This window comes from Nicotiana tabacum, chromosome 22, assembly GCF_000715075.1.
Source record: "Nicotiana tabacum cultivar K326 chromosome 22, ASM71507v2, whole genome shotgun sequence".
NCBI classification, from domain to species: domain Eukaryota; kingdom Viridiplantae; phylum Streptophyta; class Magnoliopsida; order Solanales; family Solanaceae; genus Nicotiana; species Nicotiana tabacum.
Window position 1 is genome coordinate 18,989,042 of NC_134101.1, and position 23,677 is coordinate 19,012,718.

General features: G+C 40.4%; 1 protein-coding gene across 1 annotated transcript; it reads right to left on the bottom strand.

Annotated features, from left to right (window-relative positions):
* Nucleotides 1-21,239: 21,239 nt before the first annotated feature.
* LOC107786097 (V-type proton ATPase subunit c''1) lies at nt 21,240-23,367 on the bottom strand. Its single transcript, XM_016607532.2, has 4 exons — nt 23,160-23,367; nt 22,981-23,058; nt 21,804-21,974; nt 21,240-21,688 (listed from the first exon to the last, which is right to left on the bottom strand). Exons 1-4 carry the CDS (start codon nt 23,270-23,272, stop codon nt 21,517-21,519), a joined length of 534 nt encoding a protein of 177 aa, XP_016463018.1. The 5' UTR covers nt 23,273-23,367; the 3' UTR covers nt 21,240-21,516.
* Nucleotides 23,368-23,677: the final 310 nt, after the last annotated feature.

The window sequence follows — 23,677 nt, forward strand, 5'->3', positions numbered from 1 at the left end:
AAAACCCGGCCCCACGAAGTCCGTCTGTCCGCGTCTTAGTCATCCTTTGATTTTTCTCTGCTCTTCTCCTGTCCTTTGGCCGATGACGTGGAACCGAACTGGTCATCTTTGATCCTTATCTTTGACTCGTACCGTTGTGGACATCTGCCCAAGTTATTGCTTGAAACTCAATCAAGCTCTTCTTTAGCTTCAGGGAAGTGTCTAAGCTTCTCGGGTTCAATTCTTTAGTGAATTCTTCAGCTGCCCATTCATCCGGGACAACCAGGAGCAACATTCTTTATTTATGGAATCGGGTAACGAACTCTCGTAATAATTCGAATTCTCCTTGTGCGATCCTAAATATGTCGGCCTTACAGGATTGTACTTTTCTGGAATCGGTATGAGCCTTGATGAAAGAATCTGCGAGCATCTCAAAGGAGTCTATGGAATGCTCGGGTAACAATGAATACCACGTTAGGGCTCCCCTCGTGAGAGTTTCTCCAAATTTCTTTAGCAGCACATATTCAATTTCGTGAGGAGCTAGATCATTTTCTTTTACCGCCATTGTGTAGGTGGTAATAAGCTCATGTGGGTCTGAAGTCACGTCATACTTTGGCACTTCAGGCATTTTGAACCACTTTGGGATTAGTTCTGGTGCCGCACTTGGCTTGTACGGTAATGAGTATACTTCTTCGAGTCCGAGCCTTTCAATATTGGCAGCACGCCCGGTATTTGGTCGATGCGGGAGATTACTTCCCTGATAAACCATAAAAGTTCATTCTTGAACAGATCATTCTGTTGTTGAGACCAGATCTACTCCCCCCAGCCCCGTCGGAGCCAACTTCACCCTAGGAGTGTTGTTGTCTACTCTCCGCATCGTTTGGTTTTCGGGAGCACCGGGAGGAATTGGATATCATCTGTTTGCATTATTTGAAGCCCCCGATAGTGCCTGCTTTAGTTCTTTCATAACCTGGTCATGGTGCATGAGATGGTGTAGAATGATTACCTGTTGTTCTCGCATGACCCTCATCGCATACACAACATGCTCCTCATCAGCGTCAACAAGAGTTGTTTCTCGAACCTGTCGAGGGTTTTGCCTGTCATGCACCAACGTGGTGTCATTTCCCTCATTACGGGTGTCACTTATTGAATCTTTGAAATGAGGTTGATCCCCTCAAATTTCTGGGTTGTACGTGTTTTTAACAGTGTTATCTGCCATTTTTATGATTTCTTCTAAAACAAAATAAACAAATCGCTTTAGTAAAAAAGGTGAGGATCAATTTAATTGCACGGCTGTCTAGGCCCCTCGGTGGGCGCCAAACGTTTTACTCGTAAAATGGTACAGTTGAATTTATACGTGGTTTCTAGATAAGTGAACTAATTTAATCCTGAAATAATGCAATAATTGAAGAAATATATAATACTTGGCCTTGAAATGTAGATGAAACAACAAAGATGACAGTTCGGGGAACAAGGTTTCCGGGCACAACAATGATGAGATCAAAAGGCAAGAAAGTAAAATTGTATTCAACTTTGCATAGAATGTAGTGTAAGTTTAGCCAGAAAATTCGTTTCTTTTACAATGATAACTCAACTCACTATTTATAGCTATGTCTAGGGAAGGAGGTCCTAGGATCGTGTCACGACCCAAACCGATGGGCCGCAACGGGCACCCGGTGCCTTACCTAACCGAGCACCAAAGTAACGTATTTTTCTTATCATACCATTATGGGTAAATGGTCCAGAAGGGCCGTCATGATATAACCAGAATAAAACATAAGAAAATACTCGACATAGGACGAACCAACATGGAATACAAACTTATACATGTGACATACAGGCCTATAAGGCCGACATAATCATTTATACACTCAAAACATAGGCCGACAAGGCCATACAAGTATCCATATGCATGAGATATGTCTACAAGGCTCTAAGAGTGCATAAATGTCATAAAGGTCGGGACAGGGCCCCACTATATGAATCAATACATGTCTAAATCATACTGACCAAATAGGCAACTCCGAAGCAAGTGGAGTGCACAAACACCTTCCGCTGAACTGATAGCCTACTAGGAGAACTCCCGACCTGTCTATCGGGACCTAAAGATTCCTTTAAGATGCTCGCGGATTCTTTCATCAAGGCTCATGCCGGTGCCAGAAACGTACAATCCCGAAAGGCTGACATATTCAGGATCGCACAAGGAGAATCTAAGTTATTGCGAGAGTTCGTTACCCGATTCTAGAAAGAAAGAATGTTGCTCTCGGCTGTCCCGAATGAATGGGCGGCTGAAGCACCAAAGGATTAAACCCGAGAAGCTCAGATGCTTCCCGGAAGCTGAAGGAGAGCCTGCTTGAGTTTCAAGCAACAACTTGGACAGATGTCCACAACCGGTACGAGTCAAATATAAGGATTGAAGATGACCAGTTCAGTTCCATGTCATCGGCCAAAGGGCGGGAGAAGAGTAGAGAAAAATCAATGGATGACTACGACGCGGACAGACAGACTTCGAGGGGCCAGTTTTTTCCCTACGAGCGGACCGAAGGCCATGACAGAATCTTACAGGCATCAAACAAGTTCATCGTTGACAGATGGACCGATCGTGGTCGAAACAATATATCACTCCAGGATAAGGAGACGTTGGGGTCTCGGGATCTTTCTTACCCCAAGTTATCAGAATATAACTTCAATGTCAGTATAGTGGAGTTGGTGTCAGCCATGAGAAATATTAAAGATACACGATTCTCGAGACCTATGAGATCCGATTCCAACCAGAGGGATCCCAACTTATGGTATGAATACCATGGGACAAACGGCCACCGAACAAGGGACTGCCGACACCTCCGGGAGAAGGTGGCAATACTATTGAAGAATGGTCACCTAAGAGAATTCTTGAGTGACCGAGCTAAGAAAAATTATGGTCATAACAGAGACAATGCAGAACCTTCGAAAGCAGGGGAAGAACCCCCATGCCAAATGATCAATATGATCTTTGGAGGGAATAATATTAATGGGGTCACCTTTTCGGCAGCGAAGAAGACGAAAGTATCAATAACTCATAGAAAAGGACTCTGGGAAGACGATATCACTTTCACGGAGGAGGACGCAGACAAATTGTTGTTACCACACAACGATGCACTCGTAATTTCTATAAATATTCTAGATTTTAAGGTTAAATGTATTCTAGTGGATCCGGAAAGTTCGGCTAATATCATACAATGGAGAGTATTGGAGCAAGCTAAACTCACCAAAAGCATTATCACGGCAACAAAGCTCCTCACTGGATTCAACCTTGCGAGCGTGATGACCCAGGGAGAGATTTTACTGCTCACGAACGCTGAAGGAGTAATGAAAACAACTCTTTTCGAAGTAGTAGATGGTGATATGGGATACTACATCATCCTGGGAAGGCCATGGTTACCCGATATGAAAGCTATACCCTCAACATATCACTAATTGCTGAAGTTTCCAATACCCGAAGGAATCCAACAGATATGAGGTGATCAACCGGTAGCAAGAGAGATGAATGCAATCTCAGTTTCAAGTAGCAAAGGGAAGGAACACACGACATAGCAATTACAGAAACCGGTACCTACTCCCGAGCTAGAAGAAGTTCCCCGGAAGTAGAGTCGTTAGAACAATATCAAGTGCCAAGATATTTCCAAGTTCCAGAAGAGACGGACACAATGAAGTCCACGATTGAGGAACTGGATCAAGTTGCATTGTTTGAGGAATTCCTAGAAAAAAAAATCCATTTGGGGACAGGGCTGCACTCAGAGCTCGGGTCTGGTTTTATTGAATTCCTTAAATTTAATGTTGATTATTTTGCATGGTCACACGAGGATATGACAGGTATCCCAGCGGAAATAGCCGTGCACAAGCTGAGTGTGGATCCCAATGTACCTCCGGTAAGGCAGAAGAAATGCCATATTGCCGAGGCCATGAATAAATTCGTCAAAGAAGAGGTAACCCGCTTGCTTAAAATTGGTTCGGTCCGATAGGTAAGATATTCAGACTGGCTAGCCAATGTAGTAGTAGTTCCTAAGAAGAACAATAAATTTTGCATGTGTGTAGACTATAAAGACCTTTATAAGGCGTGCCCTGAAGACTCATTCCCACTGCCAAACATCGATCAAATGATTGATGCCACGGCTGGGCACAAGTTGATGAGTTTTCTTGATGCTTATTCCGGGTACAACCAAATCACGATGAACCCGAAATATCAAGAAAAAACTTCGTTTATAACAAAATTCGGTACATATTATTACAATGTAATACCTTTCGGGTTGAAAAATGCCAGAGCCACTTATCAACGACTCATAAATAAAATATTCGAAAAGCAAATAGGAAAGACTATGGAAGTTTATATAGATGATATGCTCATTAAGTCTTTGAGTGAATGTAACCATCTTAAGCATTTGCAAGAAACATTCGACATCCTGAGGAAGCATAACATGAAACTTAATCCCGAGAAGTGCGTGTTCGGGGTCAGTTCTGGTAAGTTTATGGGGTTTCTGGTCTCACAAAGGGGAATTGAGGTAAACCTCGACAAAATCAAGGCCATAGAGGATATCCCGGATCAATTGTCGAATGTAAAGAAAGTCTGAAGGCTTACAAGAAGATTAACAGCTTTGAGCAGGTTTATTTCACGGTCATCGAAAAAATGTCATTGCTTCTTCACACTGCTCAAAAAGAAGAAGAATTTTGAATGGACACCGGAGTGCCAACAGGCTCTAAGGGATCTAAAGAAGCACTTATAGATCCCTTCATTGCTCTCAAAGCCAAAAGAAGGTGAAACATTGCTAGTCTACCTCACGGTTTCAGAAGTTGCAGTAAGTGCGATTTTAGTCCGGGAGGATGAAGGTACGCCATTTCCCATTTATTACGTTAGCAAAATTTTAACGGGAGAAAAAACTCGCTACCCACATTTGAAAACACTGGCCTTAGCTCTCGTAGTCGCCGCTCGGAAGTTGTGGCCCTACTTCCAATGTCACCCGATAGTTATGGTGACTACTTTCCCTTTGTATAACATCCTCCATAAACCCAAGCTCTCAGGCAGATTGACCAAATGGGCCATCGAAATAAGTGAGTTCGACATTGAATATAAACCAAGGACTGCAATTAGTCGCAAGTCTTGGCTGACTTCATGGCCGATTTTAGTCCGAGACTACTGCCTCTGGCAACCAGGAGGCAATAATTGTGTCGGAATCAACATCGGGGGTTTGGACCTTATTTACGTACGGAGCTTCCAACATAAAGGGGTCTGGACTCGAAATAGTCTTAATCACGCCTTCGGGGGAAACTCTAAGGCAAGGCATCAGAACGATCCCTTTAACTAACAATGAAGTAAAGTATAAAGCTTTGATTGCAGGACTCGAATTGGCCCGGGGACTCGATTCCGAGGTTATCCAAATTAAATGTGACTCGCAGCTGGTGGTAAATCAGGTCTATGGGATCTTTGATACCAAAGAAGAACGTATGCAACAATACATGGTAAAGGACCAGGATCTTTTGGCGCTATTCCGGGAGTGGTCAATTACTCACATCCCGAGGGAGGATAACACAGAAGTGGATGCATTAGCAAACTTAGTATCATCGACGAAAATAAAGGAATCGGAATCCGGGACGGCAGTACAATTGATGAGCTCAGTTCTGGATACAAATGGTTATTATGAGGTAAATTTGACTAGTCTGGTTTGCGACTGGAGAAATTAAATAATCAACTATCTCGAGCATGGGAAGTTGTCTGAAGAACCCAAAGCATCACGGGTGTTACGCGCCAAAGCTGAACGTTATAGCTTCAAGAGAGGCCAGTTGTATAGAAAATCCTTCTAAGGCCCGCTGACCTGATGCTTAGGAGTGTCAGAAGCTAATTATGTCATGAGAAAAGTCCATGAAGGGATATGCGGCAATCACTAGGGCGCAGATTCTTTGGTACTGAAGTTGGTACGGGCAGGATATCACTGACCTCGCATGGAACAACACGCCAAAGAATTCGTATGAAAATGCGATAAGTGCCAATGCTACGCACCATTAGTACACCACTCGGCAGAACCCTTACATTCGGTTCTGTCCCCATGACAATTCATGAAATGGGGGATGGACATCGTCGTACCACTGCCACCGGCTACCTGAAAAGTAAGATTTCTTTTAATTTTGACTGATTATTTTTCTAATTGGGCAGAGGCAGGTCCTTATCAGAAGACCGGAGAACGTGAAGTGGTCGATTTCATGTGGGAAAATATAATTTGCAGGTTCGGAATACCTAAAGAGATAGCATGCGACAATGGGCTACAGTTTATCGGTGCAAAAGTTACAAAATTTCTCGAAGACTTGAAGATAAAGAGGATCACATCTTCTCCTTATCATCTAAGCGCAAACGGTCAGGCAGAGTCAACAAACAAAGTGATTATTCAAAACCTCAAGAAAATGTTGGAAGCAGCAAAAGGCAAATGGCCCGAAGAATTGCCCCTAGTTTTATGGGCCTACCGAATAACGAACAAATCAAGTACAGGAGAAACTCCTTTTTTCCCTTGTATACGACGTTGAAGCCCTGATCCCGGTGGAAGTAGGTGAACCCAATTTGAGATATTTTTGGGGAAATGAAGAATCGAACAATGAAGCGATGTTAATCAATTTGGAATTGCTCAGGGAATGCAGCGACTTGGCGCATGTACGAATGGTAGCTCAAAAGTAGAGAATAGAGAGATATTATAATCGAAGAGCCAACTTCCTTTATTTCAAAGTAGGAGACTTAGTTCTGAGGAAAGTAACCCAAAATACCCGGGAGCTCAACGCAGGGAAGCTAGGTCCAACGTGGGAAGGTTCCTACTGGATTTCAGCTATCACTAGGAAAGGTTCATTCGAGTTGGAGAACCGGAATGGAGACAAGTTGCCGAACAACTGGAACGTGGCACACCTCAAAAGATATTATTGCTGATGAACATTAGTCAAGTGTAAAGTATGTGCTGCACTCTTTTTTTCTTCGTTCAGTTTTTGTCCCAACTGGGTTTTTCTGGCAAGGTTTTTAATGAGTCATCAACAGAAAGCATACTACGAAGACAACAACAATAAGGCCTTTGATAGCAAGGCAAACAAGCAAGCTTACACCCGGTGATAGTTAGGTAATCTTTGGTTCGATAGCAAATTTCCACTAGGAAGTTAAGTTTGCTACCGAACAAAGGTTACCTAACCGTTCACGAGCACAAACCACTAGAGGATTATTAGATATTCCTTCGCTCGGTAGCATAAATTCCTGAGGGGAAGTAAATTTGTGTTACCAAATTGAGGATTATCTACCAATTCATTAGTGGAATCTTCGAAGATACAAGACTTCCAGTATTCTAATTCGCACTCTTCGCATTCGAACACTGTGGGGGGATGATATGAAGATACGACAACAACAACTACCACATCAACCGGGGAACAAAAATTCGGAAACTAAACGCATCATCGGGATCGGGGACTATGCAACCAACCCCGTAGAAACAAGTTGTACAAGATAGCCACAAGTAATGGCAATTTTTTTTCAGCATAATAAATGCTTATGTATTTTTTAAAAATAGAAGGAATAAAATAAAATCATTTTGTGTTTTATTTTGTTTCTTATCTGAACGAAGAATAAATTTTGTCATTTGCAAGTTAAACAAGTACTTCAAATGTTAGTACCGTAATGAACATGAGACGTCCTCTTCAAGATCACTGTAAACATAAGAGGGCCCTCTCTTATAAAAACCCTCACGTTAAAGGGTTGGTTCCGGAAGAATCTATACCTGGAATCAAAAATGCCTTCGGGGAAAAATACACCCGAAGCCACATATGAAAAGGACGCAAAAGATAAACTTGCGCAAATACTTATAGAAACCCTCACGAAAAAGGGATAATGCTCGAAACCAAAGTGCTTCAAGGAAAACACATTCGAGACTACACATAGTAAAGCACGAAAAAGAAAATGTGCGCAAAACTCTTGAGCAAATGCAAAGACTAAAGACTTGCATAGATATTCAAACAAAAATAAGACTCAAATGATACTTGAGCAAAAATATGTCTTTATTTACAAGAACGTACCAAAACGGTAAAAGTTCATAATGGGAAAAAGAAAATAAAAGTTAAAATGCAGCACCTCCGGAACCAGGAGGAAGAGAAGTGTATGCATTCCCGGGAGAAGTAGGTGGGTCCACCGATGGCTTGACGTTTTCTCCATTTTGATCTTCAGCATCGTCACATTCCGATCCCTCTTCAGTTTCCGAAAACTCTGAACCGGAACCAGAAAAACCAAGGGCATCAGACTGTGCCAGGAGTCCATTTTTAGTAGCTAACTCAAGCTCTCGAGCCTTAGCAATTTCGACATCTAAGTCGATGATACCAGCTTTGGCCTCCTCCAAGGTTTTTCTCCTCATGTTGTACATGGCATAAAATTTTTCAACGATGAGGGAAGTCGCTCGGCGCTTAAGTTCTTCTTTGAGTTGGGTAACCTCAACAGAAAGGTTTTCCTGGGTGGACCTAGTAGATTTAAGGCTGACGTCAAGGTTGCAGACAGTTGAACTAAAGAGCCTATTATGCTCGATAGTTCTCTTATACTTCTCTTCTAGCTAGGCGTGTTTCGCCCCCATAGTAAAAAGCTCTTCAAGTTTGGAGTTTAGGGTTGCTTCTAAGTTAGTCACATTTTCGGCAGTAGCAGCCTCGCGCTCGGTTGCAGCAAGAACGACATCCTGGACTTCAGCCTATTTGGCCTTAATTTCATCAAAACTAACCCTCAGCGGGCCAATTTCTTGGCTAAGAGTTACTACTTCTTGCTCGCTTTGCTGCAAACGAGCCTCCAAAACAACGGCCAAGTAGCTTTGTTTTCTAGTTCCAAGAAGCGGAGAATAGTTTGGTCTCGTTCCACCAAAAGATGATTCTGTTCAGAAGTAAATTCTTCCTTCTCACGAATCAACCTTTGAAGGCCCTCAAAAGCAAGAAAGTTAACCTACAAAACAAGAAGAAATAAAACTTAGAATACATTCATACAAAAGTAGAAGAAGTAGTGAAGGAAGAAAAGAACGTACCGCTGCGGAATTATACATGGCATTGTTCAACAAGAACTCTCCCGAGAGTGCCTGAATCTTTTTCCAACCTTTTTCTAAAGCCAAAGGCTTCAGATAATTAGCAAGCTCCACCGGCTGGGATAGCAAGTTGCATATGGTAGAGACCGAAAGAGTAATATTCCTCCTCCTTTGTGGATCTTCAGAAGGGGTGGCATAATTTTGCCCCAAATTCCCATAAACTGGGGGCTGTGGAAGAGAAACACCTTCTTTATGTTCAGATGCGGCCGATGGAGGTGATGTAGCAACTGTTGGTGAAAGAGTGGATGAAGATAGAAGTGATGTAGCAATTGCTGGTGTTGGTGAAGGTGGAGATGAAGTTGATGGAGTCGAAGAATGAGAAGCAGCTGCATCAAGTGCAGTGCTAGTTATTAGATGCTCGCCAACCAAAGATGGCAAGAAACCGGTACTCAGCCCCGCAACACCGATTACAACAATTGGCGCCCGAAAATGGGAGTTGGCATTTTCTACCAAATCAGATTCACCCTAAAGTGCCAAGACATCATCTTCGGTTGGTGTAACTATCTCAACAGATCGAGCATCCTATTGAGATGATGAGGATCGTCACTTTCTATGTAGAGAATATTTTTCATCAACATCTTCATCATTATCATCAATCACCACGGTGTTTATGGCCGGCCCGGAAAGAGGACCAGTCATCATCGCCACCAGAGATGACTCGGGGGCATCAGTCCTTGCCCTCTTATTCTTTTCCCAAGTCGTAGAGGAACGTCTTCTCTTTAGTTGTTTATCCTCCGGCTGGGGACTCTATATGGAAGTGTTTGCACCTGAAACATGCCCGGAGATACCTGTTCGAGTAAGTGCTTCCTGAAGCAGCCTCGCTGCATCAGCATGATCAGCCAAAACGTCCTCCTCAGGGACAGCAACAGAGCCCGCAGGTAGACCTAATTTTGTGAACAAGTCAGAAGGGGTCAGAAGGGTTTGACCAAGTTCTCCATATACAAAAAAAATGGAAGCAAGGTAAGTTAAAATTACCATAATTTTTGGCCTTCCACCCGTATTTAAGGGCTAGTTCTTTCCATAAACGAGTTTCGGGCGTTGTGACGTCCAAGATCTTCTGAACCCACCGGTCCAAACCTTCCACCACCGGTGGGATCCATCGAGTTGCTGGAACATGCGAAGGGTGAAGAGTTGATATAATCATAAAAGAATACCTAGTAAAAAGAAATACTAAACAAAGAGCTTACGAGTGCGGCTCCAAGCGGCCGGAAAGGATGAAGCCGTTGTCGGAATGATGTCGTTGGTGGCGACTGCAACGAACCATTCCATCCACCCATGGTCGTTGTTATCATCCATGCTAGACAGCAAAGCATGGTGGCCACACTTGCAGAGGTTAATCATTCCCCCGAGGAAGATTTTGGGAGAATAGAGATTCATCATATGAGCTAAGGTTAGCTCCTCTCCGGTTTCCTGGCACAAGCGTCGAAGACAGGCGAACGTTTTGTGTTTGAAGAGAATTAGAGAAAGGATGGAAAAAAAGATGTAAATCAGAAGCTCGGGAAATTATGAAACACAAAGGAAAAGAATATTGCGGATAAGTAAAATTTTGGCGGCTAAATTCATGGCCACGATTACCTCGATAATCGGCAAAAGCTGTGCCGAATCATGGGATAACACGCGTTCGGGGTATTAAATACAGAGAGACGTGCGCCTAATCAACTGTCAGGAACCTTCAGAGGGAGTAATAGTAATTCCCGCCAAAAAAGTATTTCTACCAACTTTCCGGTAACATAAAGTTATGGCAGTGGAAAGCAGGGGGACTATCTGTATATGGTGAAATATGATATGACACGTGGTTGTCTAAAGGGAGGATACGTGGAACCCAAGACGGGGATGGTCGAAGACCGAACGCAGTCATTCCGCTTGTCACCAGAAAGGATAACGCTCATAAAGGTGTGTTAAATGCTCTACGCCCGGTAGCATTTAATAGGGAATATTCTGCAGCATTAAGAGCGACGGTCTGTTATAGAGAATTTGACATTTATGTTCACCGTTACGTCTTCATCAATGACCCTCATAATTGACACTAAAGAAGGACACGATCCTAGGACCTCCTTCCCTAGACATAACTATAAATAGTGATCTCAGTTATCATTGTAAAGGATGCGAATTTTCTGGCTAAACTTATATTACATTCTATACAAAGCTGAATACAATTTTACTTTCTTGCTTTTTGATCTCATCATTGCTGTGCCCGGAAACCTTGTTCCCGGAACTGTTATCTCTATTGTTTCATCTACATTTCAAAGCTAAGTATTGTACATTTCTTCAATTATTATATTATTTTAGGATCAAATTAGTTCACTTGTCTAGAAATTACGTATAAATTCAACTGTATGATTTTACGGGTAAATATCATCATCATGCTAAAATAATATACGGTTGGTGGTGAATAATAATAATAATAATAGTAATAATAACGTAATACTATGATACATGCATTATGTGGGAAGTATAAGTTTTTTCCACCCATCTGTTCCTCTCCTGGTGCCACTTGTAAGCAGCCTGTTTCATGCGGTGTTTATTTAATTTCACTTAAAATAACAATAGTGCATTTGACCAGATAGTTATGACGAAAGGTTATGTTCATTTTTAAGCGATAATGGTCACATAACAGAAAAAAAGCATCCGAAATGATCACTTTTCTTTCAGTAATGCAGTAATTTTTTCCCGCAAAATTTAAAAGTAAATTTTTTACTTTTACCCTCTATAGAAGGAAAAAGTGGAATAAATGCTGTAATAATTGAAGGAAAAGTGGAATAAATGCTGTAATAATTGAAGGAAAAGTGGAATAAATGCTGTATTACCCTTTTAAGTGAGGCAATTTCAAATACCTATACAGTTGTAGTACAACATCTGATGGCATTCCACATGTTGGTGATAGCTACATATTTCGTTTTTAATACATACACAGTGGGAAGTGGACATTGCAAACATATACGAATTCGATCCAAAATTTAAATTTTATAGATTTAATTTTTAAGATTTTTATCATTAAATCTATTATATTTTAAAGTTATAGGTTCATATTTACTACTTTTGTAATTTTAATAAATTTTTGCATATAAATTTTTGCTTCGCATCAAAAGTTATGGGTTCACTTGAACATCCTCTAATGCACTAAATCTCTTGGGAGTCTGATTTTCCCAGGTTAGATTGTAAATGACATTGCTTTACACTTGGACATATAATGTTCCTAATGAAATAGTAATTAATTATTTTGATGGAAAGAAAAATTCAGGAGAGAAAAGCAAGCATGGATGTGTGTGTGAATTCACTATTTTCGACTCGAGTTTTTTAAAATTCATTGTCAAACAATTTTATATTAAATTCTTATTAATAGTCACTTAAAATCCTAGATTCATCACTAATTAAATCAATACACATCCGGCCTCCATTATTCTCCCAAAAAAAAAACAAAAAAACAAATTGTGTCAATATAACACTCATCATCTCTACTATTTTGTTCAAAGTATTTAACCGTTAAGAAGAATTGGAAGTCGAGGGAAACGAACTCAAATCTTAGGCCTCATTTGTTTGTACTTAATTTTTAAAAAAAGATAAATTTTATATATTCAGATATTAAAAAATTAAATAGTTTTAATCATTTAATATTTAGATCTTAAGCTTGGAAAAGCTTAAGCTCTAACGTCTCTCTCTGATCTCTCTAACGTACCATTCACCGGACCTCCGGCGACCACCAGACCAGGTAAGACCCCCACCCCACCCCTGTCTTCTTTTCCTCTCTCTCTCTCTCTCTCTCTGCTTTCTTCTTCTTCCCCATTACTCCCTCCCCCCCTTTTGCTTTCCAGATTCCCCCCTCCCCCTCCCCCTTTTTTCTTTTTTATATTTCCCTTTTCTTCTTCTCCTTTCTTTCTCTCCCCTATACCTCGTCTCTTCCACCCCCCCTCCCCCTCCCCCTTCCCCTATTTTTTGTCGCACTAATCTAGCCTTGCGGCGGTGGCGGCTGAGATAATTTTTCGGCGAGTCTCAGGCGAAGCGGGCGGGAACTTCCAAAACATAGCTGTTGTGGACAACACATTTCTCGGCACTCGTTGTGACTTCAGGTTCTATTGCTCTTGCTTCAAATTTACTATTCTACTCGCGGGAGTTGGTAGCTCCCGTTTTTCAGTTTTCCTTTGTTGTGTGAGTTAAATTGCTGTCATCTTACTTCGTATTAGTTTATTCACCGTATTAGTGTACCTGTTATTGCAACTTGTCTTTTTCTGATTTGGTCTGTTGCCTTGTGTGTGATAGTGATTCCCCTTACTCTGCCGTAGGTATAGTGGCTGTCCTCGGGGGGAACGGGGGTTGGGGCGGGAGGCAAGGTAGGTAAAGGGAACAAGGGAGTTTGTAGGTTGAGAATTGGGTCATGGAACGTAGGTACATTGACGGGTAAATCTATAGAGTTGGCGAAGATCCTCCAGAAGAGGAGGGTCAATATAGCGTGTGTCCAGGAAACAAGGTGGGTAGGGTCAAGGGCGAGGGGTGCAGACGGGTATAAACTTTGGTACCTAGGAGTCCAGAAAGGTAAGAATGGAGTGGGCATCTTGGTGTATAGGGAACTTAGAGAGTCTGTGGTTAAGGCTAGACGAGTGAATGATAGATTTATGATTATTAAGTTGGTGGTTGGAGAGTGCACCCTAAATGTCGTTAGCGCCTATGCGCCATATGTGGGCCTAGATGAGGAGGTTAAACGGCGCTTCTGGGAAGGGTTAGATAAGATTGTGCACCAGGTTCCTCCTGCTGAGAAGTTATTCATAGGAGGGGATTTCAATGGGCATATTGGGTCGACCACAGGTGGTTATGGCGAGGTGCACGGAGGCTTTGGTTTTAGGGAGAGGAATGGAGGAGGTAGATCGTTGTTGGACTTCGCTAAGGCTTTTGGGTTGGGATTGTGAACTCTAGCTTTCGGAAGAGGGAGGGGTATTTGGTTACTTTTCAAAATGTGGTGGCGAAGACTCATATTGACTATCTCCTCCTCAGGAGGTGTGACAGAGGGTTGTGCAAGGATTGCAAGGTGATTCCGGGAGAGATACTCGCGACGCAGCATAGGCTCTTGGTGATGGACGTTGGTATTATGTTAAAGAGGAGGAAAAGGTCTATTCGAGGAAGACCTAGAATCAGGTGGGGAGCTTTAACTAAGGATAAAGCCCAAGTGTTGGAGGGGCGGTTGTCGGCTATGGGAGCTTGGAGGAGCAGTGGTGACGCGAGCACTATGTGGTCAGCGATAACAGACTGTATTAGGAAGGCTGCGAGAGATATGTTAGGGGTCTCGACGGGCATCTCTGGTAGGCACAAAGGAGACTGGAAAGTGGAAGCAAAGAAGGAGGCGTACCTGAAGTTAGTGGGGAGCATAGGTGAGGAGGAGAGGCGACCGTGCATGGAGAGGTATAAGGCAACTAGGAAGGAGGCTAAGCTGGCGGTCATGGAGGCTAAGACTGAGGCTTATAGTTGTATGTACGAGGAATTGGGGAAAAAGGTGGGGAGAAGAAGTTATTCCGGCTGGCCAAGTTGAGAGAGAGAGGAAGGCTCGGGATTTGGACAAAGTGAGATGCATCAAGGAAGAAGATGGTTGAGTATTGATGGAAGATGCCCAGATTAAGAGGAGATGACAGACTTACTTTCATAAACTTCTGAATGAAGAAGGGGATCGGGATATTATGCTAGGCGAATTGGAGCATTCCGTAAGTCAATGTGACTTTGGGTACTGCAGGCGTATCGAGGTTGAGGAGGTCATGGGAGCTATGCGTAACATGAGTAGGGTCAGAGCGACCGGGCCAGACGAGATTCCGGTGGAATTTTGGAAGTGTGTGGGGAGAGCAGGTTTAGAGTGGTTGACTAGGTTGTTCAATGTTATTTTTAAGGCGAAGAGGATGCCGGATGAGTGGAGGTGGAGTACGGTGGTTCCATTGTATAAGAACAAAGGTGATATCCAGAGTTGTAACAATTATAGGGGTATCAAATTACTGAGTCATACCATGAAAGTGTGGGAGAGGGTGGTTGAAGCGAGGGTAAGGATGATAGTGTCTGTATCCGATAACCAGTTCGGGTTCATGCCGGGTCGTTCGACTACAGAAGCTATACACCTTGTTAGAAGGTTGGTGGAACTGTACAGAGAGAGGAAGAAGGATCTGCACATGGTGCTTGTTGACCTAGAGAAAGCGTATGACAAGGTTCCTAGAGAAGTTCTCTGGAGATGCCTGGAGGCAAAAGGTGTGTCGGTTCCCTACATTATAGTGATTAAGGACATGTATGATGGGGCTAAGACTTGGGTTAGGATAGTAGGAGGCGACTCCGAGTATTTTTCGGTTGTAATGGGGTTACGCTAAGGTTCTGCGCTCAGTTCGTTCTTATTCGCCCTGATGATGGGCGTGTTAACACACCATATTCAAGGGGATGTGTTATGGTGCATGCTATTCACCGATGACATAGTTCTGATTGATGAGTCGCAATCCGATTTTAACGAGAGGTTGGAGGTTTTGAGACATGCTCTTGAGTCTAAGGATTTCAAGATGAGCAAGACGAAGATGGAATACCTGGAATGTAAGTTCAGCACTGAGCCAGGGGAAGTGGGCGTAGATGTGAGGCTTGATTCACAGGTCATCCCGAGTAGAGGCAGCTTCAAGTACCATAGTTCGGTTATCCAAGGGGGAGGGGAGATCGATGAGGATGTCACACACCGTATTGGGGTAGGATGGATTAAGTGGAGGTTAGCATTTGGAGTCCTGTGTGACAAGAGAGTGCCACCGATACTCAAAGGTAAGTTCTATAAAGCGGTGGTTAGACCGGCCATGATGTATGGGGCTGAGTGTTGGCCCGTTAAGGACTCACATATCCAGAAGATGAAAGTAGCAGAAATGAGGATGTTACGATGGATGTGCGGGCATACTAGGATAGATAAGATTAGAAATGATGATATTCGGGAGAAGGTGCATATGGCTCCCATTGATGACAAGATGCGGGAAGCGAGGCTTAGATGTTTCAGACATGTTTAGAGGAGAAGCCCAGATGCTCTGGTACGGAGGTGTGAGCGGGTGGTTGTGGAGGGCACAAGAAGAGGTAGAGGGCGGCCTAAGAAGTATTGGGGAGAGGTGATCAGGCAGGATATGGCGAGACTCTAGATTTTCGAGGACATGACACTTGATAGGAAGATGAGGATGTCGAGTATTAGGGTTGTAGGTTATGAGGTAGTTGAGTCGTGCCTTACTTCGTACCATTGTGGGACTAGCCATGTAGGGTTTTTGTCTAAGATAGCTAGTGGCAATGTTGTGTCTTACTATTTCGCTTTTCAGTGCATGTCTTATTTACTAGCTATCGCTTTTGCTTTGCATCTTTCTTCTAGATTTCATGGTGTTCCTATTTTTCTTATGATTGTTGTGGCGATACTAATATTTTCTCCCTTTGCTTTGCATCTTTTTTCTGGATTTCATGGTGTTCCTATTTTTCCTATGATTGATGTTGTGATACTAATATTGTCTCCTTTTTGTCCTTTTATCTTTTTATTTTTTTGAGCTGAGGGTCTTTCAGAAATAGTCTCTCTACTCCTTCGGGGTAGGGGTAAGGTCTGCGTATACATTACCCTCCCCAGACCTCATTAATGAGATTTTACTGGGTTGTTATTGTTGTTGTATATAAAATATCTTAATATTCAGATGTGTATTCATATATAAATATCTTAATCTTAATACACATCTTCATATTTAGATATATATTCAGATTCAGACGTCTTAGTCTTAAAAAAATAAATGAGGCATAACTGACCTATAGGGCCTAAATACAACTAGGACTTTATCTTTTCGACGGGGGGTTGGGGTTGCATTTGATCCATGTTGCTAGGTCCCCTTGCTCTTTTAATTTTTTAATTTGATCAATGCATGCCTCAACTATTTCGTCAAATATTTATTATCTTTTACCAACATAAGTATCAATAATTTTACCTCTCAAAATTTACGCAATTAGAAAGAAATTCACCTAATAATTTTACTTTTACTGAAATTTAAATCTTGATCTTCAAAATTTGCATTAGTAGGTTCCCTAAATCCAGTCTTCCAACGTCTTGAAAATCATAAGGAAAACAATATGCTTTAATGTTGAATTATCTGGCTAACTTGGACTACAATACTAGTTAGAGGAATGGTTGGATGAGCTTAGGATTAATTATCAGTTCACAAGCAATAATGAATTTGCTAAATTCTGGAACGCATCTAGCATTTCTTTATTGACTTTTAAGGTCCTTAAATATATATTCACTCTGTTTCATTTTTGCGACAAAGTTTGTCTAAACTGAAAGTATACAACAACAACTCAGTATAATTCCATTAGTGGGGTCTGAGGAAGATAATTTGTACGCAGACCTTATCCCTACCCTGGGTAGAGAGGCTGTTTCCGATAGACCCTCGGCTCCCTCCCTCCAAGAACTCCCCACCTTGCTCTTGGGATGACTCGAACTAACAACCTCTTGGTTGGAAATGGAGGGTACTCACCACTAGAGCAACCCGCCCTAAACTGAAAGTATAAGATGCTAATATGACTCGAAAGAGAATGTATTAAATTAATAGTTGAAAAGCTACATAAATAAATAATACACCACATTAAAGTGTAAGGCTTACATAGTTTAATGATTTTTAGTTCTTGAAAATTACGAAAATTATATGGAAATCGAATATTGTCAAACATTTTGGAACGAAAATGGAGACAACGTCACACAATTTGGAACAAAGGGAGAACAATTAAATTAGAATCTTAATTAGAAATTATAGGTTAGCTTGGATTACAATGCTAACTAGATTTGTGGATTCAATAAGCTTAGAATCTCTAATTCATAGTCCTATTGAAATTGCTCTTTTCATTGCACATTGAATGCTGTGGTTGTTTTCAGTTTTCACAATATCTAGACAGAAGAAATTCCGCACACTATCCAATTTCATGTGAAAGTTTACTGCCACCAACCATGTGATAAAGAAACTCCACAACTCACACTCTTTTTGGCTAATTTGGAATTTTTCTCGAGGGAGTTGACTTACAAGTGATTTTAATATTCTTAAGTCTGATTCTCTGTTGTTTGCCTGCTTGTCATATAGCGTAGTGTCCAGTTCCTTTCATCAGCTGCAAGTTTGTTTATAAACACGAATCTTGCCATCTGGACAGGTCCTTGCTTTCTCTCAATAAGTTGATTTTTCCCCCTTTTAACTGTTGGCTTTCTTTGTAGTAATAAAAATTTAAAATATTCATTTCGAGCAATCCGACAACTAAGCAATATAATAAGTAGACCTAGTCATCAAGGTTTTTGAGAATGTAATTCGAGGTTGTGACTATTGTGTAGGTTTGGGGTACGGTCAGTCGGGAGGATCGCCCTCCGATTCAAAGTTTTTTTTCCGAAAGTTTCAACCTTGTTGATTATGACAACAATCATGAGTATAAACAGACTCGTGACTCTGACAGGACAGTACACTCTGTTCTCTCGCGACCCCTACTCTAATCAAAAGACTAAAGGCCCTTAATGAAGATAGGTCGCCAAACTATGACCGAGAGCTTCGCCTTTATTTTCCTAAGCCGAGAGTCTATTAAAAATAACTTCTCTATCTTCACAAGATATGGTAAGGTCTGCATATACAATATTTTTCGCAGACCCTACTTATCGGATTATAGTGAGTTTGTTATGGTTGTTGTTGAAGCAATCAAAGCTGTGTTTGTAAAAAGAAGATCTTCAAGTAAGAACAATGACTCCTACCTACCACGCATTACACTTCTTTTCATAATTTTTATTGTCTCGAAGAGAAAAAAAAGTGGAGTAATAGGAAAGAAGATTATTAAAGCCATGGAGTAAAAGTAAACGAACATCTTACAAATGTGCTTTACCTGGAAAGAATATCCTTTTTATTATTAACTTTCCTAATTCCTAAACTTTCTACTACTACATTTAATTAGCTCTGTCCTCTTGAAATGATAATCCTTCTTTCTGAGGTGTTGAACATGCGGTTTATGGTATATGTAGGATACAAAGGTGGAACCTTTTATTTTACATGCCTCGTTCATTGTATTATACGTGGGAAGGTCATGAGTTCGAATCATGGAATCAATCGTTAATAATTGCATTAGGGTTGGTTGTTTACATTACACTTTTAAAGTGCAGCCCTTTCTCGAATTTTGCATGAATGCGGAATATTTTGTGCACCAGACTGTCCTTTATTTGTTATTGTTAGTTTGTGGATGTACATGCTGTACTAATAGTTTATTATTAAAACATTTGCACCATTGCTTTAAGAAAGGAGTTTTTAAGCATGCTGCAGAACATATAGTTCTTGTTCAAAAGACCTTTGTTTTTCTCAAACATGAGAGAGACTCCAACTCTATTGTTGGGAATCAAAATTTGGATACCCCCTATCTCATTGGTCATGGACTAAAAGCAACTTAGTGCCTCTTCTAAAATTATCGCTCTACAAAAATTACTATTAACCCGCGGTTGAAACTATTTACTTTCTGTAACAAAAAAAGTACATAAAATTTATATATTTGTTTATATATAACATACAAAAATATATATATACAAAAAAATATACAATCGTTTTGCTATTATTTTGAGAGCGACTTTCATGTAAACGTGTAGAATAAACTAGGTAATGCTAAATTAATGAGTTCAATTTGTATCTAATGTCAAAGAACCAATAGAAAGGTCCCCTAGCTGTTGATTGTATAATGTACAACTGCTGGCAAACACCAGACAAACATTCATACTAATAATATGTAGAACTGGCTAGGCAAATTAAAGTTTTTCTTGTAGACTTTGTAGTTCGCAATGTGTTTTTAAAGACCCCCTGTTGTTTGTCTGGACATTTTTTTTTAAAATTAAACTTTTTCAATAAAGATTTTTTGGAGATGTTTTCCATTGAAACGATCTTATTTCACTTACAAAACATGCACAAAGTTTCTAAAAAGTAAAACGCATTTCCTTTTGTTATTCAAAAAACTTTTTTTAAAAATGCTTGGTGTTTTTGTCCTTGATGTTGCAGCATATCATAACTTTACTTTGTAGTATGAAGGTACACTAATTCACGTGCCTACTGCAACTGCAACAATTGTCATCAAAGCCGTATAACAAAATGGTGAGGATGGCAAAAATCCTGAGAAGCTAAAAACAATTGCAATAATCCAAGATGATACACTGGAAAAAAAGGGTTGGAACCACGAGAAAGATTTCCAGGCAGTGCAAATATGTCCAGAAGCGTGTGAAATGTTCAGTACAAGTTTTTGCTAACTTTTAAGGCAACAAATTTGACACTGCAAATTGTAAAACGAGTTGTCTTTTCAGTTTGAAGATCGATAAAATGAACAGAAGCTACAGCTTGAACAGAGCTTTTGCTTCGACTTAAGTTTTAGCCCATGCTTTCATTTCGTGGGTGTCTCAACTGAAACAGCAGTGAAATAGTAACACTTTTCTGAACAGGACGATACTCAAATTTGAAACTCAAGACTGAACCACTCATTCATCCCTCCACACTCCACACAATTACCTTATTTGAGTCGGATGGTATAAAGTAAGAATCTGGCCTTTAGCTGGGGCCATGACAAATATAACACGGTGCTATGGGATCTTTGAGATTGGCAGATTAATCAGCCTCTGCATATTATTCACTTATTCAACAACTCTTCCACGGCAATGATTTCTTCGCAGTTATCTATTTGAATGAGATGATTCCTCTTTTTTTTTTTTTTTGATTTCCAATCCAGTGTCTGTTACCCACCTTGGGCCCGACTAATCTGGATTCGCACTACGAAAAACCATTGAATGGGCTGATTCTATGACAATTAATCCAAAGTAATAGTGCTTAGTGCTTACTGCAGCTCCTAGTTTGCTCCTTAATAAATATATCATAGTACCTAACTTTTCTTTCACTCTATCTCCCGTTGCCCAATTCAGTGGGAGTATGGAGGAACAAGGAACTATCCTCGCCATGAAATAAGAAACAAGTCTCATTTGCACAAACACATGGTACTGGCAGCTTGACCGTTCCTACATCAGCCGCGAATAAACAAATCCTGTATGATTTAGCCTTATTTGGCCGCCTAAAAAGCTATGCTACAGGATCAATCTATTTACCAATGAATAGTGAAATGCTAAGGATGTGGTCATCCAATATAAATTGAAGAACAGAGTAGAAGAACTAGCACTCAATAACTTTATTAATAGAAATTACATCAATGAACGGACTAACCAATGTACTTGACACAGTAATTGCACAACAAAATGCACTGATAAAAGACCAAATGAAGAACGGGGAAAAATGAAGACTTGTGCAGACGTATATGATACAGAATACAGTATAATTTAAACATTAATAACAAGCACAAAATGTGAAGACTTACGCAGACTTGGATCGTCAAGATTTATGTGTTTGTCATAACATTAATAACAAGCACATAATATGAAGCCTTACGCACCCTTGGATGGCCAAGATGCTTGAGCTGACATAATAATTCCCACAATAACACCGAACAGCCCAAGTGCACTACCAAAAATCTCGATTACAAGGATCTTAACAAAAAGCGTGGAGTTCTGTGCATCGGATAAGGCACAGCTGCTTCCAATTATCCCAACACATAACCTTTGTAAAAGAAATAAAAGGAATAATGATAATTAAAGGGCAGAAAAACATTGCTTTAAATTTGACACCACGAAGTAGAATTCCATGTACGAGAAGAAAATTATTTCATACTCACCCACAGACAAGATTGGCAAAGCCCACAATGATCCCAGAAGCAAAAATTGCATAGCCAGCTCTAAGAGACTCTGGTGCATAAATCTGTGAGGCAGGTACACTCTCGAGCTTTGTTTGAAGAATGATGGCCACAATAACACCATATATAGCAACTGCTTCACAAAAAATTACACTGACAAACAAATTTTTTTAGACATTGCACAAAATACAAATGACTGGGAACAAACTAAAGATAAGAATAATCAACAGTGACATTATACATATGTGGTAGATTATGAGCCATTGACTTCAACTTGCTTAGAGATATAGTAGACAAGCATATCAAGGGCGATAAATCATCCCACGACCCCAGAGCCATATACCTTTGCTCTCTCATCGAAGCATACTGTTTCAACATTATATGTATAACTTTAATAGATGCCTTATCAATGGCAGGACAAGATTTCAACACCAGTTTATGAAGAAGGCAGAGTGTACAATAGGATAGTTGACCAAATGAAGCTCAGATGTAGAACACCACTTTAACGAGTGTATGTCTTCTAAATAGGAAATTTAACAATCACATAGCAATGTTTAGTTTGTCAAGCTCATGTATCATCGGCTGACAGCACAAAGTGATCACTATCAGCAGAACAGAGTGATAATAATGAAAGACCAAACCGACTAACTAAGCTAACAGTTTATAACCGAATACCATCAAACTGAAAACATAACCTACAAATCTTATAAAGTTTCGAAAACAAACATACATAGAGCTAAGGCAAGTAACGAGTAAGGTAAAACAACACGTTCTCTGAAAGTTTCACGTCCATGGTCTGCCTAAGCTTGACTCAACTCTCATCTCGCACAAGCAACACATCTATGAAAAATTAGTCCGTTTTGAAGTTAAATATCAATCGATATTATAAACTTCCACACGCACGGACGGGGACACCGATTTAAACTACTCCTATTCTTTAAGAGGTTGTTTAGTCCACGAACTAGTAACACAGAATTATTATGCCCTAAAAATATGTTTTTTTAGCGATGAATTATTAAAAAAGGGATTGTTATGCAAAGATAGCAATACCAAAGTCAATAATTAGCTTCATCATAGTATTGCTAATACACATATTATATATAGCCCTTCTAAATTCGCGGTGCAGTAAAAAAAAAATCAAAAGGAGAAGTAAATTTACCTAATCAGATTTTTGGACGTAATCCGAGGAGCTTTGATGGCAGCACCAATCAAACTACTTCCAGTTATATATATTCCCCTAAAACATATAATAATTCCAACCAAAGAGGTAAATCATTAGATGAATAAAAAGTTAATCAAAACCCTAGCGAGCAATAAACGAGATAAATGAAGAGTTACCAAGCAGCACCAAGCACTGAAACGCCAATGGCAATGGCAATTCCGATGGCTGAGAAAGTGTAAGGAGAGATCTGTACCAAAGCTCGCGACCATGAGCTAGATGGACCCGCCATTGTTGATGGGATTGGTTTCCACACAAAACGATCCTGATCTCAAATTCAACTGACTCCGATTGATCAAAGGAGAGAGAAGGAGCCAAATTCCTGTTTGATTGGGTCACTTTAACTTCTTATTTGGGTCATTGAGCTTTGTGATCCAATACTATCTCGGATAATTATACTTTGGGCCGCTAGAGAGGTTACCCCTATTTCATTGATACAAGTCCAGCCCAGTAACAACTTTATTTTCTTTTTTTGTACCCAGAAAAATAGTAGCCAAAATATTTTATTTTCTTTTTTGGTTACCCCTTTTTATATTATAAAATATTTTATTTTATTATTTTATAGATATTTAAATTCCAAAATAATAACCAAAAATAATAACCAATAACTAATTATTAACTACTTATGCCATATTTT